This window comes from Leptopilina boulardi, unplaced genomic scaffold (genome assembly GCF_019393585.1).
Source record: "Leptopilina boulardi isolate dan_hultmark-lab unplaced genomic scaffold, ZJU_Lbou_2.1 LbouV2_112, whole genome shotgun sequence".
Lineage (NCBI taxonomy): Eukaryota > Metazoa > Arthropoda > Insecta > Hymenoptera > Figitidae > Leptopilina > Leptopilina boulardi.
Window position 1 is genome coordinate 4,380,328 of NW_026137655.1, and position 27,073 is coordinate 4,407,400.

The following is a 27,073-nucleotide window of genomic DNA, read 5'->3' on the forward strand; positions in this document are numbered from 1 at the left end:
ATTAATATTCATCGTTTTTTTAGTTACATTTTTCTATAAATATAAAATATTTAGATTTTCGATTAAAAAATTTTGCAATGTTTTAGAAAAAAAGTACATAAATTGAATATTTACTTTTTTAGTGTAGAATATAAAAAGTTTAGTGAACCATTCAACAAATTTTGCAATTGATAAAACCATGAAATATTTAACAGACTTTTAATATTTGTAAAAAGGACTTTAAAACATGACATTACTAAAAACAAAATCTTATCCTATGGAATTAGCCCTCAATTACTAGACAGTATGTAGCGTACCGCGTGCTTCTTGAAACAGGAAACGAATTTTAATTTTCATTAAAAAAATTAAATAATATTATGAGCGTTTGAAAATGGATAGTTTTTGTAGTCGAGTAATTAACTATTAATATGTTCGTTAGTTGATAGTTGATTGATTTAAAATCTCGTATTTGAAATCTTCTAGTATTTGGTATACCAGAATTATTTAAAATTGTTGCTCGTGTACAATACGCATATTGCGTACTGGATTGAAATTATTGTTTTCTTCTTTTCACGCGACTTGTTTTTTCTTTATGCTTCTTCGAAAACTGTTTGGGGTGGAACAACAGTAGGTGGAAGCATATAATTTCTTAATGGAATCGATGAAAGCTTCTGGTCAACAGGCTCGCGTGTATCATACAAACTTGGTGCTTGGAATATAATTCCTAAGGTTCCACCAATACATGCCAAAGTGAAAATCCATAAAAAAAGTCTATCAAGTACCATTGCTACAAATTTCCAGTCTTCTATTACCTAAAAACAAATGTAATAAACCATAAATTTTAATAACGGTTATTTCAAGTTGCAAATAAAAATAAAATATATCATTCAATAGTATAGTTTAAAAACAAATTCTATATTTAAATATTAATTAATATAAAATAAAACAAATGAATATCACCCAAATTATTAAAATTTTAAACATAATTAATGTTTTAATAAAATCAGTTAAACCCACAAATTTTTCGACCTAAAGTAGATGTAAAATGAATAAAAAAGTTCCTACCTCATTATCTTTATCAGCATCTTTAATGTGTTGTGCAATAAAGCGGACACCTTTTAGAGCGGCTATTACATCTGCTGATAAATGTCTTGGTATTGTATTTTCACTGTCGGTTACTGTAATTAAAATCAACTTTTTTCACATAAATAAATTCGTTTTTATTTAATTTTTTTTCTTTTTAAATTCTACTGAGTCAAAGTTTATCGTTAATAATAAAAGATAATTTACCTGATGCATGAGGAATGTGTCGTCCATCGTCTCCTCTTATTGGTTTATATGGTGAAGTGACGCTTTCAAAGCCATCAGGACTTTCTTTTAAGTCAAGGGGATAATCACTTATGCTATCCCGAAAGCTAAAAAAATAACACTTTTTCAAACATGAAAAAAATTACCTCATGTAGGTAATAAACTAACCATTTAACAGTAATAAATTTAACCTTAGTGCTTTTAAAAAACATACCTAAAATCAATTTCATTTGTACAGCCACTATCTAGGTAATTATCATCATAGTCAGGTGTAGAATATGGTGTACGGCGCATCATTAATACCCGAGGCATCCAATTAAGAAAAACCTCTTTGACCCATGGTGACATTTTATGAGTTGATGGAGACCTTTTAAAGAGCATTTATTGATAGAAATCTATATTTGGACTTGTTTCTGGACTCAACAATATTATAATTATTTTAAACATACCTAAAATGAACGTTGAGAACGCATACCGTTATCAAAATGGATAATGTTACAAGAATCATGGTAAATAGTAAGTATTTTCCTAATAATGGAATTGCTAAAGAAGTAGGTGGAATAATTTCTGCCAGTAATAAGAAAAACACAGTAAGTGACAAGAGAATTGAAGAACACAGCGATACCTGTAAACAGCAAACAATACTAATTGTCATTTTTTGACGAGTGAAGAATATAATGATGTATTTACCTTTTCACCAGAATCACTTGGCAAGTAAAATACTAGAACTGTCAAAAATGTGATTCCAACACATGGTATTATCAAGTTGACAGTATAAAACAATGTTTTTCTTCTCATTGTAATATTAAATGTAATATCTGTAAGAACCAATATTTATTATTGTTGTTGCTTTTTTATTATTTTTAAACGTATCAGAATAAGGCTTACCAGAATAAGGCTCTGAACAGCACGGATAGTATTCTTCATTTCGTGAAGCTGGTACTTCCAAAATATCCCACTCTACAGATAAATAAAAGTCACTCAAGTCGATTCCTATTGCTACTAAGTTACTGCCAGATTGTTGTTCCATATGTTTAAGATCAACTTGAGCTCCATTGTAAGTCCAAGAACCAAATTTCATGATGCAAGACTGTTCATCAAAGGGGAAATATTCGACGTTTATTTCGCAGGAAGATTTATAAATGGCAGGTGGTTTCCAGGATACTTCTCCTGTATGTTTTAAAGTTGCCTTTGTCATAAGCGTAACTTCATAATTTCCGTCTGCGCTAATTTTCAATACCAAATTTTCTTTAATTACAAACAACGCTTTATCTGATGGTTACACGCGTTTCTATATCAAAATTTAAAACTTACTTGTTATACAATACGATATCCGGAAGCCAAATATTTTCTGATGGCACATATAACATTTCAACACCGCCATACTCTAATGGGTCCCAACTCAATTTGTAATCAAACCATTTCTGTTTATAGAAAAATCCAAGTAATAAAATAATTAAAGGCGGATGTCTAATACTAATAAAGTCTTAATTTTCTCACCTGTTCCACCCACACGTTTGTTGTCATAACTTGATTTTTCAGATTCTAAAAATTAAATTTTATACATAAATCTTTATTTATGCACTGTTACAAAATATTGATACTTGTGCTAAAAATATAATGTATTACCTTAAAAATTTTACAATTACCTATATACATACAATTAGATAACATTTTTCAAATTACCATTTCAATTAACTGAGATAGTTTTAGTCGTAACCACACAGTAAGCGTTTCAGTATTATTAATAACAGGACGAATAAGTCTGTTGTAATTTGACAATAAATCATCGTATAGTCTTTTAGCATCTGGATTTACTTCGTATTTGCCACCTGAAAATAATTTTATTCTTCTTTTAATACCTAATTGAAACAATAAATAATTATATTTTGTTTCGTCTATTATTATTAGTTTTGAATATTTCTCCGAGTTAAATAAAAACAAACAAATTTTAATTTAACTATAATAATTTTCCAACATTATAATATATTATCTTAAAATATTAAGAAACAAAAAGTGATGGACTTAAAAATAATAATAAAACTATATTATTAATAGCAGCGTATGGCTTTTTATATGAAACTAATTTCTCAAAAAGTTTCTGTTTTTCTGCAAAATGGTAGGATCCTTTAAAAAATTAAAATTTATTTATTTTCTTCTTCTATCTTCTTCTTTATTAAAAAAGTAATAATTCATATAAACAACTCCTGTAATAATTTTTGGATATTTCAATTTCCTGAATACTTTGAAAATATACTAAAAGAAATTATTTGACTCGTACCATTAACTAGGCTGAAAAATCCGAGAAGAACAAGTAACAGTCCTACATTCATATTAATGAATGATAAACAGGAATTATTAACAAATATATGTAAAATGTATAAAAACACTATTATTTATTGTTGACAGTATCTATCAAAATTCTTGTATGAGTGGAACAACAGAACTATCCTAGTCAGTTTTCATTTGAAACTATGCTCAACATCCTCCAGCATCCCTCGCAAATCGATACTGAACGATGTGCGCAATACCGCATGTACCTACAGTTGAACTTCAGAAACTAGTTATATCTAAATATATATATTTAAACACATTTTTTTCAAGTTTTTCACCTTTTCTATATGCTTTTATATTTTCAATCTGAGGTTTTTTAATATCCTTTAATAAATTTCTGATGTAATTTGCTTTATTGGAATATAATAAAAATTTTTTTAATATAAACTGTAAAAGAGTATTTAATATTTTACAATCTTCTTAATAATATATATATATATACATACATACATTACATATAAGTAAAATTATATCTTTATTTACATCTTTATGAAAAATGTACTATTTACAAGAAACCCTGTTCTTTCTAGTAGACAAGTCTTATTATAATTTTTTTTTATATTCATATAAAAAAAAATTTTTTATCCTTAAATTGAAATGATAGCTTCACTTATTATTTAATTTAGACAAGTGCAAAAAACCAGTGAATTTATCCTTAAATTTATAAAATGACTTGAAATTAAAAGATATTCGAATTTTATCTTAATTTTTTGTTGCTATCATTGGTCATAATGTATCATTTTCGTGACTCAAACAACCAATTCAAAAGCACAGGGATAACAAGAAAGACTTGTGTGCATAAATATAACATTAAAAATGTGTATAAATTGTATAATAATAAGTTATGATTTTTCATCACTATATATAGCTTACTTAATTTAATATCAACTCTGAAGCTGTTGCGCTGCCTCTACAAAAAGCTCATTAATGTTGTAAATATATTATTTGCATTAACTTTTGTCCTCTTAAAAAAGTGGACAGGGCCTAAAAATTTCCATTCTCGTATTTGTAGATTTTAAAACCACAGTAAAATTATGCAGAAATATAATTATAAAATTGAAATTTACTATATGTAATCATCTATTTGAAATTCTAAAATTCTTGAAAGCCTTTAATCAACGTGTAGCTTGCATTTGTAATACGTAATATTAAATGATGTAGCAATTAACATTCTTTCATAACGAATTTTAAAATACTCAAATTGTTTTCAATCAATAGAATTGTAAGAAAGATTATAATCTTCTTAATATGTTAACATTTTTTTCTTTAAACATTCATAGCAGCATACCTATATATGTATATGTATGTATACTTTTAAACTCAGTCTCTCCATATAATTTAGGTGCGACACTCCCGTTCATATAAATAATGAATATAAAAAATTTATTTAACTTTCGGTGCAATATCATTTCTTTTCGTAATTTAAATTTCTTGTTGAATAGGAATCTCATTGCGTAGGAAATTTCAATTGCACTGAAATTTCTATAAGAATTTTATTGCACCAGTAGTTTTAATGAGAATTATTTTGCATTGCTGTTTAAATAAGTATTAGGTATACAAACGGGAACTGGTTGTACATATAATTATATTATATTTATGCGACTATCGCATGAATTGTTGAAATCATCATTTATCCACTCTGATGCACAAGTTACTTAGTGCAAGTTGCAACATATAAATTAAAAAACCTTTGAAATTTTGCAGGATATTTTCTTATTTATAGCAGCATAATTTAATATTGAAAAATTTTTAGTGTAAATGTCTGAAAACTTTCTAATAATTTCTTTCCAACTGTTTCCTTGCGTCTTTTGGGATGCGACACGCAGAAGTATTTACTTTCTAATTTAAATAACAAGCATATTAATTTGTTCTAAAATAGACGTAAATAAGCTCTTAGGACAAGATGTCAAATCTCTTTGATTCGCATTTACATGTAATATTTAGAGTTTTAAGATTTTTCCCCCCTAAGTTCAAATTTGTCATTCATCGATTCGCCTGCTGCCTTCTTTATTTTTTCCTCTTTTTCCCTCCATAAAAACTCTGGATCATTCCAGTCTTGAACTTCGCCACTAGCGTAGACAATGAAAATAATATTTGTGATAATAAAGACGACGAGAACAATCCAAAAAACAGTACGCCATTCAGTTAAAGATTTATTATGCGTGAGAGCTCCAACAATAAGTGGTGTAATGATTCCCGTGAGTGCGCCAATTCCATTAACGAGTGCCATTAGAGTTCCAGAATAATTTGGACTTAAATCAAGAGCGTTTACTTTCATGCCGGGATAGAAGGTTCCCATTAGTGTCATGCCAAGAGTGAATAAGACAACAACATTCGTCCTATCACATCCTGAATAAGAGGCTCCAATGATAAAAAGTCCCGGACCTATAGATGCGATCGTAGTTCCTAGTTTACGAACATTAGTTCTTGACATCATATTAGAAGTGATCATCCAGTCGGCTAGCCAGGAAGTGACAATGCTGCAAAACCACATGCACAGATAAGGCAAAGAGGAGAGATATCCATTGCTTTTTATAGGATACTTCATGACATCGCTCATATATTTTGGAAGGTCCGTAACCATGGTAAAAAAGCCCCAATCATGCCCAATTTGCGCAGCTATTAAAGCCCAAACAGGCACACTGGTGAGAAGATGTTTCCACGGTACTGGTGGTGGTTTCTTATGGGTATGTGCACTTAGACGATCTTGAAGATATTTCAGTTCTCCCTCGCTTATGAAAGGATGCTCACTTGGATTATTGTAACAAATGAAAATCCAAATAAGAAACCACAGAATTCCTATTGCGCCAAACACATAAAAAACTGCCGGCCATCCCATAGTAGAATAATGAAGAATCAGTCCCGATAATGTGGTTGCAAAAACAGTTCCGAGTTGGGCTCCAGCGAAAACCATGGATCCAATCTTTGAGCGCTCCTCCGGTGGAGTCCATTGAGCAAGCATCGCATTTAGTGCAGGAAACGTAGTGCCTTCTCCAAGACCCATCAAGATCCGTAAAACTATTAATGCTGTTGAACCTTTCCATTCTACAGCAACAGGAGTGACTAGAGTGAAAATGGCTGTAGAAAGTATTCCAAGTCCTAAAGAGTACTTCCCCCCAAAACTTTCAGCTAGCATGCCTCCTGGAAGGTGGGTCACCACGTAGCCCCAGTAGAAGGAGGACAGAATTATTCCCTGTAAAAAAGAATAATGTTCAATACCTACATAACAATTTTTAATTCGCGTTTCATTTGACTATTTATTCCGCTATTATAAGTGTGTTTAATACAAGTATCAACGTTGTTTATCTTTCATTGCCACCGATGATATGCGATTGGGAGATACGATTATCTAAAATTTCTGATTAATTCAAATACTTTAAGTTATTTAACTACGATGTTTGCAAATATACATTACAACGTCAATCAAGCGTCATATCAGTGAGCAGGATTTTTCATTTTTAACAATCTTAATTAATATTTCATCAGGTCATTGATGAGCATCATTTAAATTTGAATTAATACTATAATTATTCAAAATGTTTATCTTGCCTGTGTTTCTTCATCCCACGCATAGGTTCCTCCAACTGTACTCTCTTTAGGAGGGTCATTTTTGTCAATGGGGCATGTTCCTTCTTCCGTTTTTGTACCATTATCCGTTTGTGGTATTACCATCTCTGTTATGGCTATCGATAAACATACTCTCATTGCGTAAGCAATAAATAGAGCTAAAAAACCCATAACCGCGAAGACCCATCGCTGTGGAATGTTGAAGCCTAAGGACAAATATTTTCCTTATTTCTTCTGTTCTGCTAAATCTACATTTTTAAGACTAATGCAATTTAAATTAAATGCCAGTTTCAAATAAATTTAGTCGACCGAAAAGTTAAATTTTATTAAACTAACTTGCACAATCTCAAGTAACTAATCCAGTATTATTTATGACAACTGCACATACAAATTATGTTGATAAATTATTAATCTTATCAGTGCAATACTCGTCTGAAATCATATAGTACTCTTTATGAGCACGGTCAATGATTTATTATTGGATTAAATAGTTCATGTCTTGCGGTATACATATTTAATACTTGTTTCATATTTCGTTTCAGTTTATTTTCATAAATATTTCCAACAAATTTCCTTTCTATCATCCTTAGAGTCGGTGTGACAAATTTGGAAATGAAAATCAAAAAATACCACTTTAAAAAACATTTTCTTTTACTAAATAAATAGAATACAATAGAAATATAATAAAAACTATATTTTACTTAAATATAATAAGCTAGTGTCATTAGAATAAGTGACGTAACATCACTTATTGACTTTATTGCAATCGTTTGGAACGAAATCCATAAATTAAAATACAATAGCTCTTAGAATTTTTTTTAACAAGGTCAGAAACAGTAAATAGAAACAAAACTATTTCAATATTAGCTTTTATACTTGAATGTCAAGAGTAATACAATGTCAAAATATTATAGGCATTGAAGATTCTTTTTGTATAAAAAAACAAATTAATTTGTTAGGAAGAAAGGCTCTTTCTTTTTTTTCAAAAAGAAAGCTTTTTGTAAAAATATTTCCCAAAATGGCATTAGATGATTTTCATTTTTAAAAGTTTATACTATAAATGTGCTAAGCAAAAGCAAAACTTAATTATAAGATACCTATTTTACAAATTCTGTTTTCTTCAAAAATATTATTTTTTACAGTACTTATTATTACTTACTTAAAAATCTAGTTCTCATTAGTCTACTAAGAAAAGATATTTTTAAACGTTTTTACCAATGAGACGATTGAAAAAATTACCGTTATACCTACCCCAAGGACACTTGGATCTTGTAACAGATTTTGCCATTTAATCACCATTTTTACATTAATCTTTTATTTTTCATATATGACAAATTTTTATTTTAAGAAAAATTTAATAATTTTATCAAATATTTTATGAAATTTGAACAATTATACTTATTCGTTTTCTCAAGTATGTATACAACAAGTTTGGTATAATATAATATATAGCGTGACGAGATCAATAAATTCAGATCAAATGCAACAACTTTGCAAATCAAAGAAAACGCTTAGCATTTATTCTTGTTGTCGAATTTACATACAAACTATAGAAGTAAATCGTTTTTACTATTTATTTGTATTAGTTATTTATACAATATTGCAAAATTTCAGTTTATGCTTTTTTCCTTTGAATGATTTGAACAGACTAAAGTTTTTTTTATCAATTAATATTCCCACATTTACAATTACTACGACTGTATTATATACTTTTGTCTTGTACAGAAAAAATGTTTCTTCTTTTAAAAAACTCTTTTTCAATTCCTTTGAATTAAATAGTTGCAGTTAAAGAAGAGATTTTCTTTAAAGCAATAAAAACTTTTCTATGTGTTATTTACATTTACTCTCTATTTCAGGGATTGTAAAATATGTATGTAATTTTAATAAGGATAATATTGTAAACATGCAATTACGTTTAACACATTTAATTTTCAAATTAATTATTTATTATCTTCAAATTATCATCAATCTATGTAATGAAAAATGTGGTTGCTTCTAGATATTAAAAACAATGGAAAATAATTTACACACTGAAGAACTGACAAATTTAACGTACAATTTGTAAAGAAATCACAGTTTTAATAAAGAAAAATAATTATATTTTATATATAAGTATCTATCAACTCGTGGCGAGAAAATAAGGGAACTGATCTTACAGCAGAAGAAGCGCAAAGTAAGTACATAGATAAATTTAAAAATTTCTGTATCAAAATATGATTTATCAAAAAGTAATTAACAACTTTTAATTTTTGATAGTTTATTGTAAGGATTTATAGTATAACTTTGCTCTCCATACTTATCTAACGGTATAGTTTTTAGATGTGTTTTGTTACTTTTCTTTATCGCAATTGAAACAATAGATTCTTTTTTTAATAATTCTAATACTTACAGCAGGTTTTCCAAGCAGATAAAGTCATTTTTTTCTTTTAATTATTGACAGTGTGAAACAATGAATAAGAAATAAAATTTGCAGTTTTTAAATAAAATATATAACGCTTTTATAAATAAATTAATTAAAAAGAGGCCGCACAATTTTCTATGACCGTTCACTACCGGAAAGATCTGTACACACCAAATCCTTCGACTGAGTGACCACCATTTGAGTGATCACCATCACCTTATATCGACGTGTTACGATAAGACCGTCATTACCTCATCTTTAGAACCCCACTTTTTGATCTAAAAGACATGAATGATAATTGAGATAACATCCTATTCAAGAAAACGAATGATTGCTTTTATCGAACATTAAGTTTTCGGAAAACTTTATCAATATTTTAATTACCATTTAATTTACCACAAGTATGAGAAAATGTGTTTACATATGCACAGTTTCTGCAAGAGGAATTCTATACAGCAGCATAACTAGATTTCTCTGTTAATATTGTTTCAAGAGGAATCCCTTTAGTCACTACGCAGTAATATTTTTAAGACAAATTCTCTTGACGTTTCTTTTGACACTTTAAACTATTTTTCCCTTTAAATAAACCGCAGTTATTTTTATAGTTAAACGATTATGTAATCTTACGAGAAATAAATAAATTGATGCCGGTATAAAGAACCTTATACGAACTCTTATACTATTAATGCATTTCTTTTTAGAATTATGCCCGCGGGAAATTAGTTTATTAAATTAAATTAAATTAGTTTATTAAATTCTGTGTTGAATTTTTTTTTTTTTTTCAAAAAATTCGTATATTTGACTCACCATCAGCACATGATTTGTATCGTAGTCGCTATAGGTCACGTATCGCTTTTTATGTATTGAAAGCATAAACTTTTATTTTCTTTAAATTATATGGATAGTTTTATTTTATGTACCTACATATGTATATGTATATTATTATTATTACCTTATGTACAATGAATATACACCGGATATAAGTTATATGCAACTATTAAATGCGTCTCACATATAGAAAATTTATTTTTACAGCTCAACTAAAAGCATATGTACATACATGTCAGTAGAATAATTTTCAGAGAAAATTGTATTTTTCTATCAAGATCCTGTTCTAATGGCATCGTATTTTTCTTAAGATAAAACAAAGCAAAAAATCAGTTCTGTTTAAATCGAAATAAAATTGTTTGCAATTGATTTAGATTATGAATCAAAATTCATTAAGAATCTATTTCATAAGCGGAACAAATGCACATAAAGTTTTTAGAAAAACATGCGAATGGAAATAAATCAAATATGTAATAGGTTTAAGTCATTCTTTTGAAAATGACACTGATTGTGAGAAAGAATTAGAACTCATAGACCTACCTATTTTTACATAAAATATATCGTTTTTAAAATACTATTTCTAATTGAAAAATTTATCATATATATTTTAATCAATTCTTTAGAACACACACAATAGGATTAAATATATTTAAATAAAGCATAAAGTTATGTATTATTAGCACTTATTCATGAATTATATTTAGAAAAGTAACAATTGAAAAAAGTAGCTAAATAATATCTATCACACTGCTTCTGCAAGTTAAATGATAATATAAAATCGAGGACAAGGATCGAAGGTCCTTCGACTTTATCTGTCATGGTTCACTGAAAAGTTACGAAAAAAGATATTAATATGAAAGAGTCCAGTTTTCATATTTCCTTGAATGAGAAAAACGGTAAATATATGTATATATGTCTATATTATTTTTCTAATTATTATTAATTAAAAATCAAAAATTATGAGAATTATAATTATTAACTTTGATAATTTTAATTAATTATACAACTGAAAATGATGAAGGATTCTTAAATTGTAGAAACTTTATCTTTCAAAACAGAATATTTATAAATTAATTAATTAGTTACTTGGCAAACAGTCGCGATCTAATTATTTATTCAAATCTTTTATTCATTTTATAATAACAAGTACTTAAATGAAATAAGAAGAACTAAATTAAAAGAAATTTAATGAAAAATAAAGCTATAAGCTTTACAGTCAAATTTTAGCTTATAAGAATGCTTTTACGAATTTTAATAAAAAAATTTAAGTTTATTGAAAACCATGAAAAATGTACAGAGGCACAGAGAATTTGAAAATAAATTTAAATTTGACACGACAAACTTGTTGAAATGCAATTTTTTAAATTAAAATGATAATTGATAGGAACTAATTTTACTTTTTCCAAAAATATTTTTAAAAAATTAAAAATGAAGCTTTTTAGTTTATTGTGTAAACATACTTATACATATAAGTACAAATTGAGATTCATTGAAAGAATATTTAAGATATACGTATATATATATATATATAGTACATTAATGGTTATCTTTTTACTTTTTTATTGTTACTGACTTGTGAACAGAGGTCTGCGACGGAGAAGAAAATATTCTAGTTAAAGAATACAATTTTTTACTAAGCATCAATTAATTGATTAAGAAAATTTCTTGGAAACAAATTCTCAGTCTGCAATAAAAACAAATAAAATAAACCTTGTTGCTCTTAAAGTAATATAAGTATCTATAGCTATTCAAATGTCCCCCCTACCAAATATTTTATATTCATTAAATATTCGCCTAGTATACATATACATATAAATAATATATTTTTGGGATAGTATCCCTTGATTATAACAATTAAATATTCAAAACTTTGCGCGCCAATAATATATTGTGCTATTCGAGTATTTTTTAAGCTATTAAGATTATCATTCCTGTCGATAACCTAATTAAGCAAAATCATAATACATATACAAGTATGCACAGTATTAAAATAAATTCATTTTCGTAAATATTTATATTATTTTTGAAAAAGATGATTTATTTTTTTCAGTGTATATTTAATTTAAAAGGTAATTATAATAATTAAAAACTATTTATAATATTAGTTTTTTTCAATTTTTCTTGACAGAATTACAAGAAAAATATAATTTGAAATTGATGGAATTTTACTAAATTATTATTATTAACACTTGTGGCAACTGTTCTGATACCGATAAAGAAGTGCACAGACATTAACAGCTTAGGAGTATTTGATGAATCTATTTTTGTATTTATTAATGAACAGAACATCAGCTTACCTTTTTGAAATTTGTTTCTTCTTCTTTTGTCTACTGACTTTGTCCATTTTTTAATAAGGGGAATATTTTCTTCCTTCATTAATGTTCAATTTCACAATGATTTAAATCAAACAATTCAGTCTCTTTTATAATCAGAGTTTTATCGTAAAAAGTGACAAAGCGAGACACTCAGGAAGACTTATTTAATGTGGCAGCATTACTAACAATAGAAAACAGTATTGGGAATAAATTCTCGTTAAGTGGCTGCAACAAATATTCGTGTAATTACTTCTCAAAGTGACAGTGAAATTTCAGTTTCTAAAAAATTAATACAAATTAACAGACAAAGAATCTTATTAAATTACAATTATATGTATAATGTTAAAAATTAAAGTTCCATATTGCTAATGTTATACTAAAATAGCAGTATTTACAAAAAACATAATATAATTATGTTTGTACAAGTTTTATTTCATTAGTATATTTTATGTATTTATATGTATATACAAGTTGCTTCGTGAACTTGTAGACTATGTGTAACAAACAAACTGATAGCTTTATATCGTTAGACTTTTTTTCTTCGAGTCTAATAAAACTAATCTTTCTCAGTATTATTTCGATTTTTGAATGAACAATTGTGTTCATATACACTGATATATTTATAAATTCAAATGTAATAGATCGCATATACTATACCATTATTATTATCTAAATTTTTGAAGCACTATTCCTACAGTTTTCTAATTTTAAGAATAAATAAAAATATTTATTTCATTTTTGAATTAACGAAATTATAGTCATTCTTGTATAATGGCAATTTGACAATAGAATTAGTTGTTATTATTATTTTGGTTACATTAATTTTATATGAGAAACAAATTATTTGCCAAAAACAAGTATACAAATTTAAAAAATGAAATATTAAAATAAAACGATAAATACCTTTATAAAATTATTAGCAAACTATGAGATAGTGTATCTGCGATATTATCCTTCTTGTGGTAGCTTTTGAAATTGGAAATATTAATGATAGTGGGAGAGATAATAAAGGTAACCAATCTAATTGAACATTAAATTAACTTCACATTATTATGTCAAAAATCATCATTCACCATTTTAAAACTATTTTTATTTCTATCTTAATAAAATAATTAATAATAAACTATAAAGTAAGATTTCTAATTCTTGATACGTAATTTAATTTGAATTAATTTAATGTATTATAAGTATCCATTATTAAGGTATAAGAAGATAACAGTACTAAAGTAACTTATCTGGATAAAGCTTAATTGCAATAATAATCATTGCAAAATAGAGGAATATTTATCTACTCACTATATCTTTCGACTTTTTGTTGATCCATTGTAAATATTAGGGATTTGATGCGATAAATCTTTGATATGATTATCGAGTTTATTCTTTGCAACATTGAATTCTTTTTCCTGAAATATAAGTCTCAGTTATAAATTATCTTCTTTAAGGAAACTGCTAAACTTTTATTAAAATAAGTATTAATGATAAATTTAGGACATTATATTTACAAGCTTATACTTATACTCAAACAACTTTGATGGTTATTTGAATGTAGAGCATAAAAAAACAACTCTTACCAAATCTTTTTTACCACTTTCCCAAACTAGAAGGTATAAATCTTCTATTGTCCATGACATTTCTTCTTGTTTATTCAACTTGACAAAAGCACAAGATGATTTATGGTTTTTATGTTCTGCCCTAAAAAATTATTGTTTTTTTGTTGAAATATTAACTAATAAAGTATAAATTTTTTACAAATATGAAATACCAAGGATCATCGTTTGGTTCCCATCCATCGAGTTGTTTAGAGCAAATAAAACATTCGACCAGATCAGGCTCGTTCTTATTTCCAACAAAATAAAATCCTGCAGCTGCCATTTTCTCTGGGTTACACATATTAGCTGATTGATAAGGCCAATTTTCGAATGTTTCCAATCTACCTTTTTTCCAAAATGTAGACGGAGCGCTTTCAACAATTTTACTATTCAAGTATAAGAGAAAAATATATTAAATCAAAATTTTCTTAATTATAAATAATCAAGATTAATTTTTTAATAAAAAATATTTTAATTATCATACTATACAGCTAGTAAAAATGTTTTAATTATTCAAATTTATACAAGAAACTAATTATATACAACGAAAAAACAATTTAAGAAGTAAAAAAATGAGGTTAGTTTTTTTTCAAACCGCAACAAGTTGTTATTTCTCTCTAACTGTAGATAAATTTTGGAAAAATTTATATACACTTACTTTAGTATATCCATAACTAGAATTATTTACACTGTTAAATTGCTTAAAAGTCACAAAGAAAAAAAATAACACGAATTACTCTTTAACAGTTGATAATCAACAACTGTCAACAACAAAGAGCTGGTTTAAATTTAAAAACCGTTATTGAATTTTATATAGGTTATATATCCTTCCAAATCTAGTACTGCGCATGCGTGAGATAACTAGACAATATTAAACTTATGTTTATATTTATAAAAAATAATAAATAATTTGTATAATTATAAGTAAAAAAATTATCATTTTAAAACATTATATAATAGATCAAATTCGAGTCAGACGAAGAAAACTTGTCAGATTTTGTAAATAATTTTTCCAAGGTATAGCGCATGTTCATTTACTTACGTTGTCAAGGAAACTTATCCCCTCTATTTTGTTTAAAAAATACTCTAAAACCTGTCCTAAATGTTAGATATTTTTACTGTTTTTTACTACATTTATTAATAAAATAAAATAAAAAAGAACAATCTCTACGTATCTTTCTAACATGAGTAGAAATGTAAATAATGAAAATTGTAATCTTCAAGACTTAGATCTCGTCGGTATAATTTCATTCGATGGTAACTATATATTAATATTAAATCTTATACATATACATTTATATATTATTCTTTTTTTCTTTACATATTTTTTGATGAATAATTAAACACTTTTTTTTAAATACATGAAAGGAATTACCAAAAACAGTTTACACGTGCATCCAGATGAAGAGTACATTTTATTTCCAATGGGTAATAAAGTTACTATTAAAAACATATCTTCAGGCCATCAATCTTTTTTGTCTGGACATTCCAATTTAATATCAGCTTTATGTATATCTCCCTGTGGAAAATTCGTAGCCTCCGGGCAAATAAATCATTTGGGATTCAAAGTAATAATAATTATATCTTTTGACAAACTTTAACTTCGTTTTTTAAAATAGGTTTTGTACTATTTAATTATAATATTTAACCTCTTAATTATTTTACATGTGTATATTATATTTCAATTATATTTTGAGAGGACAATTACATTGTAGGCGATGGTTATTGTATGGGACTATGAGAAGAAACTGATGAAAAGTAGTTACGAGATTCATAAAGTCAGAGTTGAAGACTTATGCTTTTCATCTGAAAGTAATTATTTGATCAGTCTTGGAGGTCGTGACGACGGGAACGTTGTCATTTGGAATGTTCATAAGAACGAGGCAATTTGTGGTATACATATTTGGTTTGGTTAAAATAAACATTTTGTTCTTTTGCTCTGGAGAAATTTTTATTATTTTCTTTAAATTAAAAACATTAAATATTGCTATGTAATTAAATAAGTATCTACTAATTTAGGATCATATGCAAGTACTGAAATAGCTGGCAGTGTTTGGACCATAAAACGGACAAATATGCGTGATCAATGTTTCATGAGTGCTGGTGAAAATACTATTAAAGTATGGAGAATTAATCCAGAAACTCGCAAACTTAATGGAATAAACGTTAAAGTTGGCAAAATAAAACGCAGCATAAATTGTATTGTAATTGATGATAGAGATGAAATTGCTTATTGTGGAACTGCATCGGGCGATATCATTAAGACAAGGTTAATATAAAATATTTGGTTGTGAAAATATTTCCAAGCTTATGCTCTTGTTAATTTATAGATTAAATTATTATCACAATATGGAACACATGGAACCAGTGCAAACTCCTATTATGATTGGATGTTACTCGAAAATCCCTAAAGATTCAAAAAAATTGAAAGATGGAATAGGAGATCTTTATCCTGGTGGAGTAACAGCCCTTTTGCTTTTGAATGAAGAAAAAATATTAGTTGGCTCTGGAGGAGGAAATGTTGAAACTATTAAAATTCTAGATACTACTTTAAATTTTAGAAAATGTGTTAAACTACCAAGTACACCTCAGATTCAAATAGTAAATCATTTTATTCATAAGTCATTATTTTTCTTTTGAGACATGTTTTAATGTTAATAACTGCTTGCCTGTGTTTCGTGACACAAACATTTTTTTATTATAAATCTCAACTTTTGTTTAAATTTATATTATAACTTTACTTTCCTTTGAATTTCAGCTTCAAGCCGAAAACGTTGGTAGTGCAGTGTCTTCAATGGTTTTATATAAAAACGATTATGTACTTATTGGAACTACCTTATGTGAGATTTACCAGATAAAATTGAATGATTTCAATATGCGTCTTCTTATTTCTTGCCATACAAATACAATATATAGTATTGCTTTTCCTCCGTATGTTATTTAGTACTGATAATAATACTAGTTAATAATTCAGATAAACGCGTCTATTTTTAAATATGTACCAGAAAAAAATTTACTTTAACTTATTCTAGATATGTACATGGTTGAACCTAATTTTCATTTATAACTTTTTTTGCAGTAACTACTCTGAAATTTTTGCTACAAGTAGTAAAGATGATATCAGGTTGTGGAGAGTTGAAACACAAAAGGAATTACTCAGAATCACAATTTCGAATTTTGTATGCTCGAATCTTTGTTTTAGCTACGATGGAAAAATGATAATATCTGGTTGGATAAAAAAAATTTTTCACTTATATATAGCACTTAATTCTCTTTTATTATTATATATTTTTTAAAATTAAATTTTAGCGTGGAATGATGGAATCATAAGAGCTTTTGCTCCACAGACAGGAAAATTATTATTTGCAATTCACAATGCTCACCTCAAATCCGTATCAGCGGTTGTTATTACGAAAAACGGAAAGAAGATTGTCAGTGCTGGATGTGATGGACAAGCAAGTTTCATTTTTATTCTAAGATATTATTTTACATATTAGCATTCTTACTGGTCAAATATATTCTGTCAAGAGGCTTAGTATTTTTAAATAATACGTTGCAGATAAGAATTTGGGATATAAAACCGGACGTTCAAAGACTTGTTTGTATTTTAAAAGAGCACAGAGGGCCAGTGACATCTTTGCACATTTCTGAAAACGATGAACAGGTCATTAGTTCAAGTGTGGATGGAACCTGCGTTATATGGGATATTGTGTAAGTTTCTGAACATAATTTATATATAACTCTATAAAAAAAAAAAAAAAAAAAATTAACTACTTATTGCAGACAATGTACAAGAAAGAAAGTTTTAATGGGTAACACAATGTACATGGCAGCATGTTTTAGTCCAAACAATGTTCAAGTTTTAACTTGTGGAACTGATCGTCTAATTGGCTACTGGGAAACTTTGAATGCTTCTCTCATTCGAGAAGTTGAAGGTTCTGGAATTGGAGCCCTCAATTGCATAGATATCAGTGGAGATTGTCGACATTTTGTCACTGGTTCAAATGACAGCATTGTCAAATTATGGCACTATCAAAATGGTGAAATCTCTCATATTGGCCTTGGTCATGCTGCTATAATTACTGGAATTAAATTTAGTCCAGATGCCAAGTATATTGTGTCTGTCAGTGCTGATGGAGCAATAATAATTTGGAAATGCCCTTTCCAATTCAATATAAATGAAGAAGTGAAAGAAAGCAGCAGATCGAGTTCGACCTGCAGCATCCGAGAAGAAGAGTTTAATAAATTACGTTTAAAAGAATTGAAAGATGACGAGGAAAGTGTTTCACCATTTACCTCACGTTTAGATACTGCAACAAGCATTAAAGCATTTCATAACGGTTAACATTGCATTGGATATAATTATCATTCAATTTATTTCAAAAATATGTGAATTTTTAATTTTTTATATTTTTTTTTTATAGGTGATAATATTGTAGTGCATAATAAATGTCATCAAATGAAATTTCCTCAAACAGTTTGCGAATGTAAGCAAGAAGAATCATTTCAAGCAAAACTCTCCACAAAATCTTCATCTGTCACCTCGCGCTCTTATACAAGTACATTATTCTCAAAGAAAAGTGACAATGAGTTCTAAAATAATTTAGTTTGTAAATCTATTCAATCAGAATAATTAGAATTGTCAGAAAAGTAAGTTTTTCCTATAAAAACCAGAATAAATTCTTTATACACACTCAAAAGTGCTTCTAATTTGATAGGAAATCAGTGAGAAACTATAACGTAATATTCCAAATTATCTACTCAAACAGGAATATTATATATTGATCAGTTGAAACTATTCACTTAGAACAAATGAAAATCTTAATCTTTCATCGAAAACTCTCGTTTATTTAGAAAATTTTCTCCTGAAACATACATTACTCTCGCTTAGACGCCAACCTCTTGTCTCTTTCTTCGGCAATCGTGAGCTTCACTCCCTTTCCTCTTGGAAGACTCACATACGGTTTCGACCCTTTACCAATGATAAACACATTATTCAACCTATAAAACAAACAAAGATTCAAACAGACAGTAAAAATTATCAACTTATATAATAAAAATGAAAATTTTATAAAAATTGTTACCTCTTTGGGTAATACAGAAAGATTATTGAATGAATAAATCAATCAGCGACCAATTTTGAGGAATTTACTTTTGGTCTTTATTGACCAATAACGTCATGGAAAAAAGACGTTAAAGCTTCGATAAGACCTCATTTTTATTATTTGTATTAAAATTTTCTAAGAATTAAAAGATTTTACCTTGTGGCAAATGTGTGACCCTGTGAATCTTTAATGTGGCAAATATCAAATGAACCAGGATGACGTTCTCGGCTAACAACTGTTCCAACACGACCCAAATTCCTTCCTCCAGTAATCATACATAAATTACCTATAAACGAACAAAAACAAAATAAAAACTTGATTAAACATTTTTCAAAGTTATTTTATTTAAAAGTATAATACAGTACCAGAGTCAAATCTGATAGAATCAAGAATCTTGGAAGTAGCAATATCCAGTTGAACGGTGTCATTGACTTTAATCAAAGGATCAGGGTAACGGATAGTTCTACCATCGTGTGTCACCAAGAAAGGAATTCCCTTAGGCCCAGTCTGAACACGTTTCACTTTGCACAATTTATACTAAAAGCACATTCATAAATTAATAGGCTTGAAATTAAATGTTAAGGAAGAATAATTTGTCAGACTATAACATAACGAAGGACGTACTTTAGCTTCTTCAGCCGTAATGCGATGAATTGTGAATCGCCCTTTCACGTCATATATCAATCGGAAAAATTCACCGGTCTTTTCAATAGTCACAACATCTATAAAGAAAATGAATATAAAATTAAATTATTTGCAGCTTTTAGAAATTTTCAAGTTTATTGTAGTTTAACTATACATTGTGGACTATTTCAAAGTTTTTAAAAAACTAATGTACCTTTCCTGGGTGATACGAAAAGAATATAATTACTCAGTCAGTGACCATATGAAAAGGCAATTTCATTACTGTCGGGCTTTATTTGACCAGAAAACTTAAAATCAAAGTTTTTTGGCTTCGATTAAGGCCCATTTAAAATATGTATCAAATTTTATTAATTTATTTACAAAACTAAGATGAAAGAGAACAAAAATTTGAGTTTTCGTTTTACACGACGTATTTTAACAATCTGTATTCCTTATAAAAAAAAAAAAAAAAAAAAAAATTGTAAACTATGGTAATGATAAGCTTTTTCAATGAGATTTTTAAAAACAATTTAAGTATTTGACCCTAAAAAATAAAAATAAAGATAAAGAATAAAATTTTACTTTACTGCCACAGTTCACAAAGCATTTTATAAACATACTATATCATACATGTCAAAAATGAAATACTTTAATCCAATTTAAAGTTTTGTGAATAAGTCAATATTCGTTATTTGGAATTGTATCTTGTAGAATTCTATTTTGTGAACATTTGAATAAAAAATCACTTATACATATGTATATATTAAATTCGAGTTTATAATTGATATTTAAAAAGTTTGTTCATCTTACCCATAAAACCAGTTGGGTAATTAGCATCGGTGCGAACTTTGCCGTCGACTTTAATAAGTCTTTGAATACAGATCTTTTTTACTTCGCAATTTGTTAAGGCGTACTTTAGCCTGTTACGAAGAAAAATTACCAAAGGTAAAGATTCTCGTAATTTGTGGGGTCCAGTTGATGGTCGTGGAGCATAAACACCACCCAACTTATCTAACATCCATGCTTTTGGGGCATTTAGACGCTTCAAATGTTTCTTTGGTCCACGAGCCTAAAATAATGATTTAATATTAATTCCTTAAATAAATTTCACTTGAAACTAATACAAAGAATAGATTTTAATCAGAGTTTTATTTAAAAGAGTTCAAATCAAATATTTTCAGATTCTTAAATTTGAAATTGATCATTACTGTAAATAAATGAAAAACAATTTTAGGCACAATAAGATACACTCAAATGCACTTATCACGTTAAAATTTCACTGTAACAAAAAAGTAAGGTTAGAAATGAATTTTCAATTTTTTCCAACTATTAATAAATTTAAATCTCAAGATTCCATTAGAGTTTAGTTTTTAAAAATAAAATCTATAACAAGTTTCTGTAATTCGTTTTTTAAACTGAAAAAATACAAAAAATGTATTACGAAAATCAGAATTGACCACGCACGACTTTACACTCAAATCAACACAAGAAAATTTAAATTCCCATAAAAAATAAATATTGTATAAGACATATTAATTATTTCACTTTTGTTCTTAATTTTCTAAAATTTTAAAACTTTTTTTATTCTTAAGATGTATGTAGATTTTAAAACGAAAATGAAAGAAAAGCTCACCATCTTGTCTCACTGGACGGTAAAAGAGAAAAAAAGAATTGCTTATGTTCTCTCCTGTGCCGTTAAAGAATGATGGCGCCAGTGTCAGCAAAGTTAGGTCAGAAGTTAGGTTGGGTTTTAAAGGTGAGTACAGATGCGATTTTTGAAGGTATTTCTACAATAAATTGACTTTTCATATTTGACATTGTCATTAGGATGAAATTACATAGAGGCGTAAAGGTGCTTGTACAACACTTGCAATTAGTATTGCTTTGCAACTTGCATTTGTAAAGTTTAACTTTAATTAATTAATTAATTATTATTATTATTAATTTTCATAATCTGAATCTTTCAAAATACAGGAACTGGAATATTTATCAAAGCTAATCAAAATGCATAATAAAAGCAATTTTAGACCGGCGTACATGATAGAATTTTAACATTTCGGACGTTCTACTTTATTTAGACCAATGTGTGGTACTTAAATGTTTATATGCCCGTTATGGACTCACCATAATGCTCTTTCAGTGACTGAATCTACTTGATTTTGTAAATATTGCAGTTTAATAATTTAATAACTTTATTGAAAAATACGATAGTATACAAAAATATCATTTAAGAAAAAGAAGTTAAAAATATTGTAATTATATCAATTAGCAAAAATTTTAAAGTGAAATAAATAATAATAATAATAATAATAATAATAATAATAATAATAATAATAATAATAATAATAATAATAAATGAAGAAAATATAAAACTATTTATTTAAAATCATCTTGAATCGTGTTGATCACGGAAATTAAAAAAAAAAAAGTGCGATAAATTATTTTTTAAAAAGGATATGACAACAGTAAACCAGGTTTAATATTATAACAAGTCTTTAAATGTAAAATAAAATAAATTAGTTAATATAATTTAATTAATGAAAATAATGATTTTATCTTTTCATTGCTTTGCAGATTGTCAACGATAATGTTACAGAGAATAATAAATATAATGAAAATTACGAAGAAGATTTAGAACTGAAAGAAGATGTTATCTTAGAATTAAAACAGTTTCCACATATTTTGCAATTCATACATAAATGTCAATTTCATATAAGACATCAAAGTGCATTAATTGCAAAATTGGAGGAAAAAATTTTGAAATTGGTAAATATCATTTGTATAATTGAGTTAAGTTTTTAAAGTACAATTATATTAGTTTGATATCTTTCATGTTAGCAAGATCAACAGTTTTGCAAATTACGAAAAAGTTTTACAAATTCTGAAACACAAACCAATTTTTGTGATGGAGATGCATCTGAGACTGAAATTATTAAAACATGGAATTCAGCTACAGAAGAAAGTAGTTCCAATTTCATTGAACAAGTTAAGGAAGTGGCTGAACTTGCAGTTCAACAAACTGGATTTGTTTATGAGGAAACTTCGGGATTATACTACGATTATAATACCGGATATTATTATGATGCAGTAAGTATAAACTAAATCGTACATGCAATAAAATTGTAATATATTCCTTGCATCAAAACAAATGTATTTTTAATTAAAAACTTTTTATTCCATACATTCTACTAGAAACTAACTGTATATAATTTTAGAAACTGGGTTTATATTACGATGGAAACTCTGGGATATACTATTACTACGATGAACAAAGTAATACTTATAAATTCCACAGCCAAACATATGTCGAAGAAAAAGTTGAACAGAATAAAGAATTTAAAGTAAAAGCAAAGCGGAAATCAAGCAAAGTAAATAGGGTATGAAACTTGAATATATTCTTAATGTAAATTGTTTATATTTTATGTAATGATTGACAATCTGTTATAAAACTTTGATTCATTCGATTTGAATAATATTTTTGTAAGAAGTTTTAAAATGTAGTCATCTAAAGCAATTTATTTGTTTTTCTGTAATTATAGCATAAAGGAAATAAACATAGAATGATTTGTGAAAATTGTCCATGTAACGAACCTGAGGAAGGAGAATGCTCAGAGAGTAATACTAGTTGCAGTAGCCAAGATCTTGGTTCCACTCAATCGACAAGTGACGAAAGCAATGACGATGATGAAAGAGGCATTTATTCATTTTTATTAGTATTATTATTATTTAGTATAGTATAAAAAGTATTCGAAAGTAATACATTACTTTATTTTCATATGAAGATTAGATAAACAGATAAAAACTAGAGTGACTAAAAAATATTGCATCAAGATTAGTTAATAGTACTAACTGTACGTGAATATACCTATTTGAATAACATTTTTTTTTCCAGATTTGGCGAAAACTTATCCACCGTGTATGCGAATTGTCGTCAAAGAGACAAATCTTTCAAAATTGAAACTGGGAACTCTGTTTTTTATTCCTTATACTGGAGGAACAATTGGACGAGAAGGAAATCACAATGTTTTAATTCAAGATATAAATATTAGTAAGGTGTGTTGAAGCATTGATGCATGTAATTAGGGAATTAAATTTGAAAACCAAAAAACCGGTTTGCCCCACAGGTACATTTTGACAATTTATCCTGCGTAATAAGAATGCTTCGTACTGGTATTTTTAGCTGAGGTATGCACTTTTCAAACACACAGCAGAAATTTTTAAAATTTTAGAGAATTTTCCAAAATTTCTTTATCAACATAATCGAGATAAGACAAAAAGAAACTTTTGCTCGTAGCACTGTAGAAGTAGAAATAAAAAATATCAGAGGAAATAAGACATGTTAAATATGGTTATTTGAAATTCCTAACAATAAGTGATATAAATGACAGTTTAGCCAATTCAATGAAACTGATGGGGGGTGGTGTGACAGACTCTCCCCTTCTAATCTTTTTCTTTCTTTCTTTACAGCATCATGCTAAATTTCAATACAACGAAGACAAAAAGTTATATGAAATAATAGACTTGGGTTCTCGGAACGGTACAATTCTTAATGACATAAGATTGTCTGTAGCGAAACAAGAATCAGTTCCACATGAAGTAATACACGGCTCTATTTTGCAAATTGGCAGCACAAAACTATTGTGCCATATTCACAAAGGATATGAGACATGTGAAAATTGCGAACCTGGCCTTTTACTTGAAAATTCTACTATTAATGATACGTACATTTCAAAAATACAACAACATAAATCTGAACTACGAAGGTTAAAAACAAAATTCGGCGTAAAAAGTAATAATGACGTTGCCGCTAGTAATGTGGCATTGGGTTATCAAGACAGAGCACAAGCAAGAAGACAATGCAATGGTTCTTCTGATCAATATGCTAAAACGGAACAAAGTTCTTTAGAAACGTAAGTATAAGCATATTTCTAAACCATAAAAATTAAAAAACTAAATTAATTAACGTTTTAGTTTCATTGCAAAGGACAATAAAGGTTTCAAACTATTGTCTAGAATGGGCTGGTCGGAAGGACAATCACTTGGCAAAGAAGGCGATGGTATAGTAGAACCTGTAAGCTTAAACATTTCTTATGTCTTATGAAACATGTATTTAACATTTATATTTATATACATCTCTTTAATTGTTGTTGTTTCAGGTACCGTTTATGCAAAACTCTAGTAAATCTGGCTTCGGATATAAAGATTCAAACTTTATTTCAGTAGATGAGAACTCATTGACAAAAAAAAAGCAAAAACTTTTAGAAAAAATGCAAGACCGCTACAGCAAACTGTCAAATTAAAATTTATTTTAATTCTTAAATTACAACATAATTCGTGTGACGAGTAAAAAACAGTTGTTAATTTTGTATCAAGACGTTGAAGTAATTGAGAAGATATTTCGGCATAATAGTTTTATATTATTTATTCATTATACTATTTAAAAACAATTTACACCACATTTAGTATCTATTTGTCAAATACTGAATTACATTATAATTTGCAGTAAAGTCTCTTATAACACTCGAATATTCAGGATATCTTGAGGACATCCAGAGGTTCGGATAACTGAACCACCAAAAGCCTCTGGACATACCTAAGGTGCCCATAGGATATCAGGGTGTTATTAGGGGTTTTAATTTATATTGATTCCTTGTTGTGAAAGTACTGTTGTCAAGAAATTTTATTATAGACATATTTAAAACGGATCAATTGTTTTATGAACAAACATTTCATGACATATTAATGGATTTTTTTATATATATTACTGTATTTGGTTACATGCCAAATAACTTTATTACTTATTAGAAAAGATACATTATAGAAACTATTAGTGTTTTAAATTTTATTTCAAACTAACAGTTTCAATCTTCACCAGCAGGAATAGCATCTTCCAGTCTTTTTACAAATTTTATTCGTACCTCAGTAACATTGTCGTTTTTTAACTGATCTTGAACAAACCATGCAGCAATTTCCATTTGTACCATTTCACAAGCACCACGTAATACTCCAGTTAATAAATTACAATACTTTAAATGCAAACAGTTATCTGGAAGTTCAACGAATTCTGTTAAAGGATTGGATTCAAAACATAAAGAAAATTCATCTCCGGCAGCATTCCAATTAGTAATAGTAGGTGTTATGCCAAGATATATTTTAAAAGCCGTTTGAATTTTTTCTGCAGTATCCCTAAAGTCGTAACATCGACCAGAACCTGTACGAGCCAGAAAGTCTTCTATTAATCTTATTCCCATATTATAACCCATTCTCTCTAGTTGTTTATTTACATCTTCAACATTTTCATAATCCTTTAGTAACTGAGCAACAAGAGCACCATACGTTAACGTAAATAATTCAGAATTCTGAAAGATAAAATAAAACTACATATATCAAATGATCTAATAAACTTATAAAATCGTAATAGAATCTTTTGTTCAATACATTCAAATATAAATAATCATCTGCTGGATAAGTACATCATAATACAGTGCATACCACTTTTTTAGTATCTAATCTTGTTCCTCCTTTTGACATCTTTAAATATGAACAAAAATTTCAAAAGTTTATTCTTGTTTCATGTGTACAATATATAAATATGTATTAAAAAATAACAGACTATATAACGCCTGCTTCCGTTCAGAATGTTCGTTCGTCTTGGGTCTTGGCCCTTTTTGTTTCTAGGTTGGTTTGGTTTTTGTTATTGGCTCGCAAGTCTCACAAGAATATACATTGCTCAAGAGGTGTTTTCGGGAGTTGCTGTGAGTATACTCTCAGTATGTTGTGAGTGGCTGATCCATCAGCATGTTTATTCTGATTGGGTAATTTTTTACTGTCAGTATACTGTCAGCAGCAACTCCCGAAAACACCCATAGAAGCTTCTATGCGCCACCACTAAGCAATCATCACTCGCGTTAGGGTACGGTCACACGACTTTTGGAAAAACCATTCTTGTCTTTCTCTCTCCTATTACAGACGCATCAGTTTGTCTCACTCTGCATTTTCCGTCTTTGGGAAATGTAAGAAAAT

General features: G+C 27.9%; 6 protein-coding genes and 1 non-coding gene across 19 annotated transcripts in view; 2 read left to right on the plus strand and 5 right to left on the minus strand.

Moving 5' to 3' along the window:
• Positions 1-56: 56 nt before the first annotated feature.
• On the minus strand, positions 57-13,776 carry LOC127279533 (acetylcholine receptor subunit beta-like 2). 10 transcript variants are annotated; one of them, XM_051301957.1, is made up of 12 exons: positions 13,636-13,776; positions 12,715-12,957; positions 2,974-3,119; positions 2,788-2,832; positions 2,602-2,711; positions 2,176-2,513; positions 1,978-2,105; positions 1,737-1,912; positions 1,502-1,654; positions 1,270-1,394; positions 1,045-1,157; positions 59-791 (listed from the first exon to the last, which is right to left on the minus strand). In XM_051301957.1, the coding sequence occupies exons 2-12, from the start codon at positions 12,791-12,793 to the stop codon at positions 570-572; spliced, it is 1,635 nt and encodes a 544-aa protein (XP_051157914.1). In that variant the 5' UTR covers positions 12,794-12,957; positions 13,636-13,776; the 3' UTR covers positions 59-569. The 10 variants fall into 10 exon arrangements, with proteins under 10 accessions (XP_051157968.1, XP_051157914.1, XP_051157903.1 ...); XM_051301946.1 differs by having other exon boundaries at positions 13,059-13,651; XM_051301975.1 differs by adding an exon at positions 9,578-9,867 and having other exon boundaries at positions 60-791; positions 12,715-13,651.
• A 24-nt stretch (positions 13,777-13,800) lies between these two features.
• On the minus strand, positions 13,801-15,142 carry LOC127279666 (baculoviral IAP repeat-containing protein 5). The gene is made up of 4 exons (XM_051302180.1): positions 14,980-15,142; positions 14,495-14,707; positions 14,304-14,424; positions 13,801-14,135 (listed from the first exon to the last, which is right to left on the minus strand). Exons 1-4 carry the CDS (start codon positions 14,991-14,993, stop codon positions 14,028-14,030), a joined length of 456 nt encoding a protein of 151 aa, XP_051158137.1. The 5' UTR covers positions 14,994-15,142; the 3' UTR covers positions 13,801-14,027.
• Positions 15,143-15,281: 139 nt separating this feature from the next.
• LOC127279496 (cilia- and flagella-associated protein 52) lies at positions 15,282-19,259 on the plus strand. 2 transcript variants are annotated; one of them, XM_051301895.1, is made up of 11 exons: positions 15,282-15,578; positions 15,690-15,889; positions 16,037-16,214; positions 16,341-16,590; positions 16,652-16,922; positions 17,080-17,252; positions 17,401-17,549; positions 17,631-17,776; positions 17,881-18,032; positions 18,105-18,661; positions 18,746-19,259. In XM_051301895.1, the coding sequence occupies exons 1-11, from the start codon at positions 15,506-15,508 to the stop codon at positions 18,916-18,918; spliced, it is 2,322 nt and encodes a 773-aa protein (XP_051157852.1). In that variant the 5' UTR covers positions 15,282-15,505; the 3' UTR covers positions 18,919-19,259. The 2 variants fall into 2 exon arrangements, with proteins under 2 accessions (XP_051157852.1, XP_051157858.1); XM_051301901.1 differs by lacking the exons at positions 15,282-15,578; positions 15,690-15,889 and adding an exon at positions 15,922-15,940.
• The window catches only part of LOC127279617 (40S ribosomal protein S4), a 43,389-nt gene continuing 34,080 nt past the window's right edge, over positions 17,765-27,073 (minus strand). Inside the window, exons 1-7 of one of the 3 annotated variants that reach the window (XM_051302079.1) lie at positions 21,684-21,845; positions 20,861-21,119; positions 20,051-20,148; positions 19,792-19,963; positions 19,583-19,712; positions 19,198-19,322; positions 17,765-17,968 (exon numbers count right to left, since the gene is read on the minus strand). In XM_051302079.1, the coding sequence (XP_051158036.1) occupies positions 19,199-19,322; positions 19,583-19,712; positions 19,792-19,963; positions 20,051-20,148; positions 20,861-21,119; positions 21,684-21,686 (786 nt within the window). In that variant the 5' untranslated portion in view covers positions 21,687-21,845 and the 3' untranslated portion in view covers positions 17,765-17,968; position 19,198. Of the gene's footprint in view, positions 17,969-19,148; positions 19,323-19,582; positions 19,713-19,791; positions 19,964-20,050; positions 20,149-20,860; positions 21,120-21,683; positions 21,846-27,073 lie in introns of those variants that run through there. The other 2 variants (XM_051302071.1, XM_051302088.1) reach the window with 2 other exon arrangements.
• LOC127281836 (small nucleolar RNA SNORA16B/SNORA16A family) lies at positions 20,257-20,396 on the minus strand. The gene has a single exon (XR_007843100.1). It is a non-coding gene; the product is annotated as a small nucleolar RNA SNORA16B/SNORA16A family (small nucleolar RNA).
• LOC127279583 (angiogenic factor with G patch and FHA domains 1) lies at positions 22,190-25,877 on the plus strand. The gene is made up of 10 exons (XM_051302026.1): positions 22,190-22,340; positions 22,389-22,524; positions 22,625-22,816; positions 22,889-23,137; positions 23,266-23,427; positions 23,590-23,743; positions 23,943-24,103; positions 24,518-24,960; positions 25,022-25,121; positions 25,207-25,877. The coding sequence occupies exons 2-10, from the start codon at positions 22,507-22,509 to the stop codon at positions 25,348-25,350; spliced, it is 1,623 nt and encodes a 540-aa protein (XP_051157983.1). The 5' UTR covers positions 22,190-22,340; positions 22,389-22,506; the 3' UTR covers positions 25,351-25,877.
• Positions 25,713-26,744, minus strand: LOC127279657 (trafficking protein particle complex subunit 3). Its single transcript, XM_051302169.1, has 2 exons — positions 26,543-26,744; positions 25,713-26,409 (listed from the first exon to the last, which is right to left on the minus strand). Exons 1-2 carry the CDS (start codon positions 26,579-26,581, stop codon positions 25,912-25,914), a joined length of 537 nt encoding a protein of 178 aa, XP_051158126.1. The 5' UTR covers positions 26,582-26,744; the 3' UTR covers positions 25,713-25,911.

Coding starts and splice junctions, on each gene's coding strand:
- LOC127279657 (XM_051302169.1), bottom strand. CDS start 26,581: ATGTCAAAAGGAGGAACAAGATTAGATACTAAAAAAGTG. Junction 26,410..26,542: donor GATTAGATACTAAAAAAGTG/GTATGCACTGTA, acceptor TTTATCTTTCAG/AATTCTGAATTATTTACGTT.
- LOC127279533 (XM_051301957.1), bottom strand. CDS start 12,793: ATGAAGGAAGAAAATATTCCCCTTATTAAAAAATGGACAAAGTCAGTA. Junction 3,120..12,714: donor AAGAAACAAATTTCAAAAAG/GTAAGCTGATGT, acceptor AATTATTTTCAG/GTGGCAAATACGAAGTAAAT. Junction 1,158..1,269: donor ACACATTCCTCATGCATCAG/GTAAATTATCTT, acceptor TTTTAATTACAG/TAACCGACAGTGAAAATACA.
- LOC127279583 (XM_051302026.1), top strand. Junction 24,961..25,021: donor GAACAAAGTTCTTTAGAAAC/GTAAGTATAAGC, acceptor TTAACGTTTTAG/TTTCATTGCAAAGGACAATA. Junction 25,122..25,206: donor GCGATGGTATAGTAGAACCT/GTAAGCTTAAAC, acceptor TTGTTGTTTCAG/GTACCGTTTATGCAAAACTC.
- LOC127279666 (XM_051302180.1), bottom strand. Junction 14,425..14,494: donor GAACCAAACGATGATCCTTG/GTATTTCATATT, acceptor ATAATTTTTTAG/GGCAGAACATAAAAACCATA. Junction 14,136..14,303: donor AAAGTGGTAAAAAAGATTTG/GTAAGAGTTGTT, acceptor CTTATATTTCAG/GAAAAAGAATTCAATGTTGC.
- LOC127279496 (XM_051301895.1), top strand. CDS start 15,506: ATGAGTAGAAATGTAAATAATGAAAATTGTAATCTTCAAGACTTAGAT. Junction 15,579..15,689: donor CGGTATAATTTCATTCGATG/GTAACTATATAT, acceptor AATACATGAAAG/GAATTACCAAAAACAGTTTA. Junction 16,591..16,651: donor GGCGATATCATTAAGACAAG/GTTAATATAAAA, acceptor GTTAATTTATAG/ATTAAATTATTATCACAATA.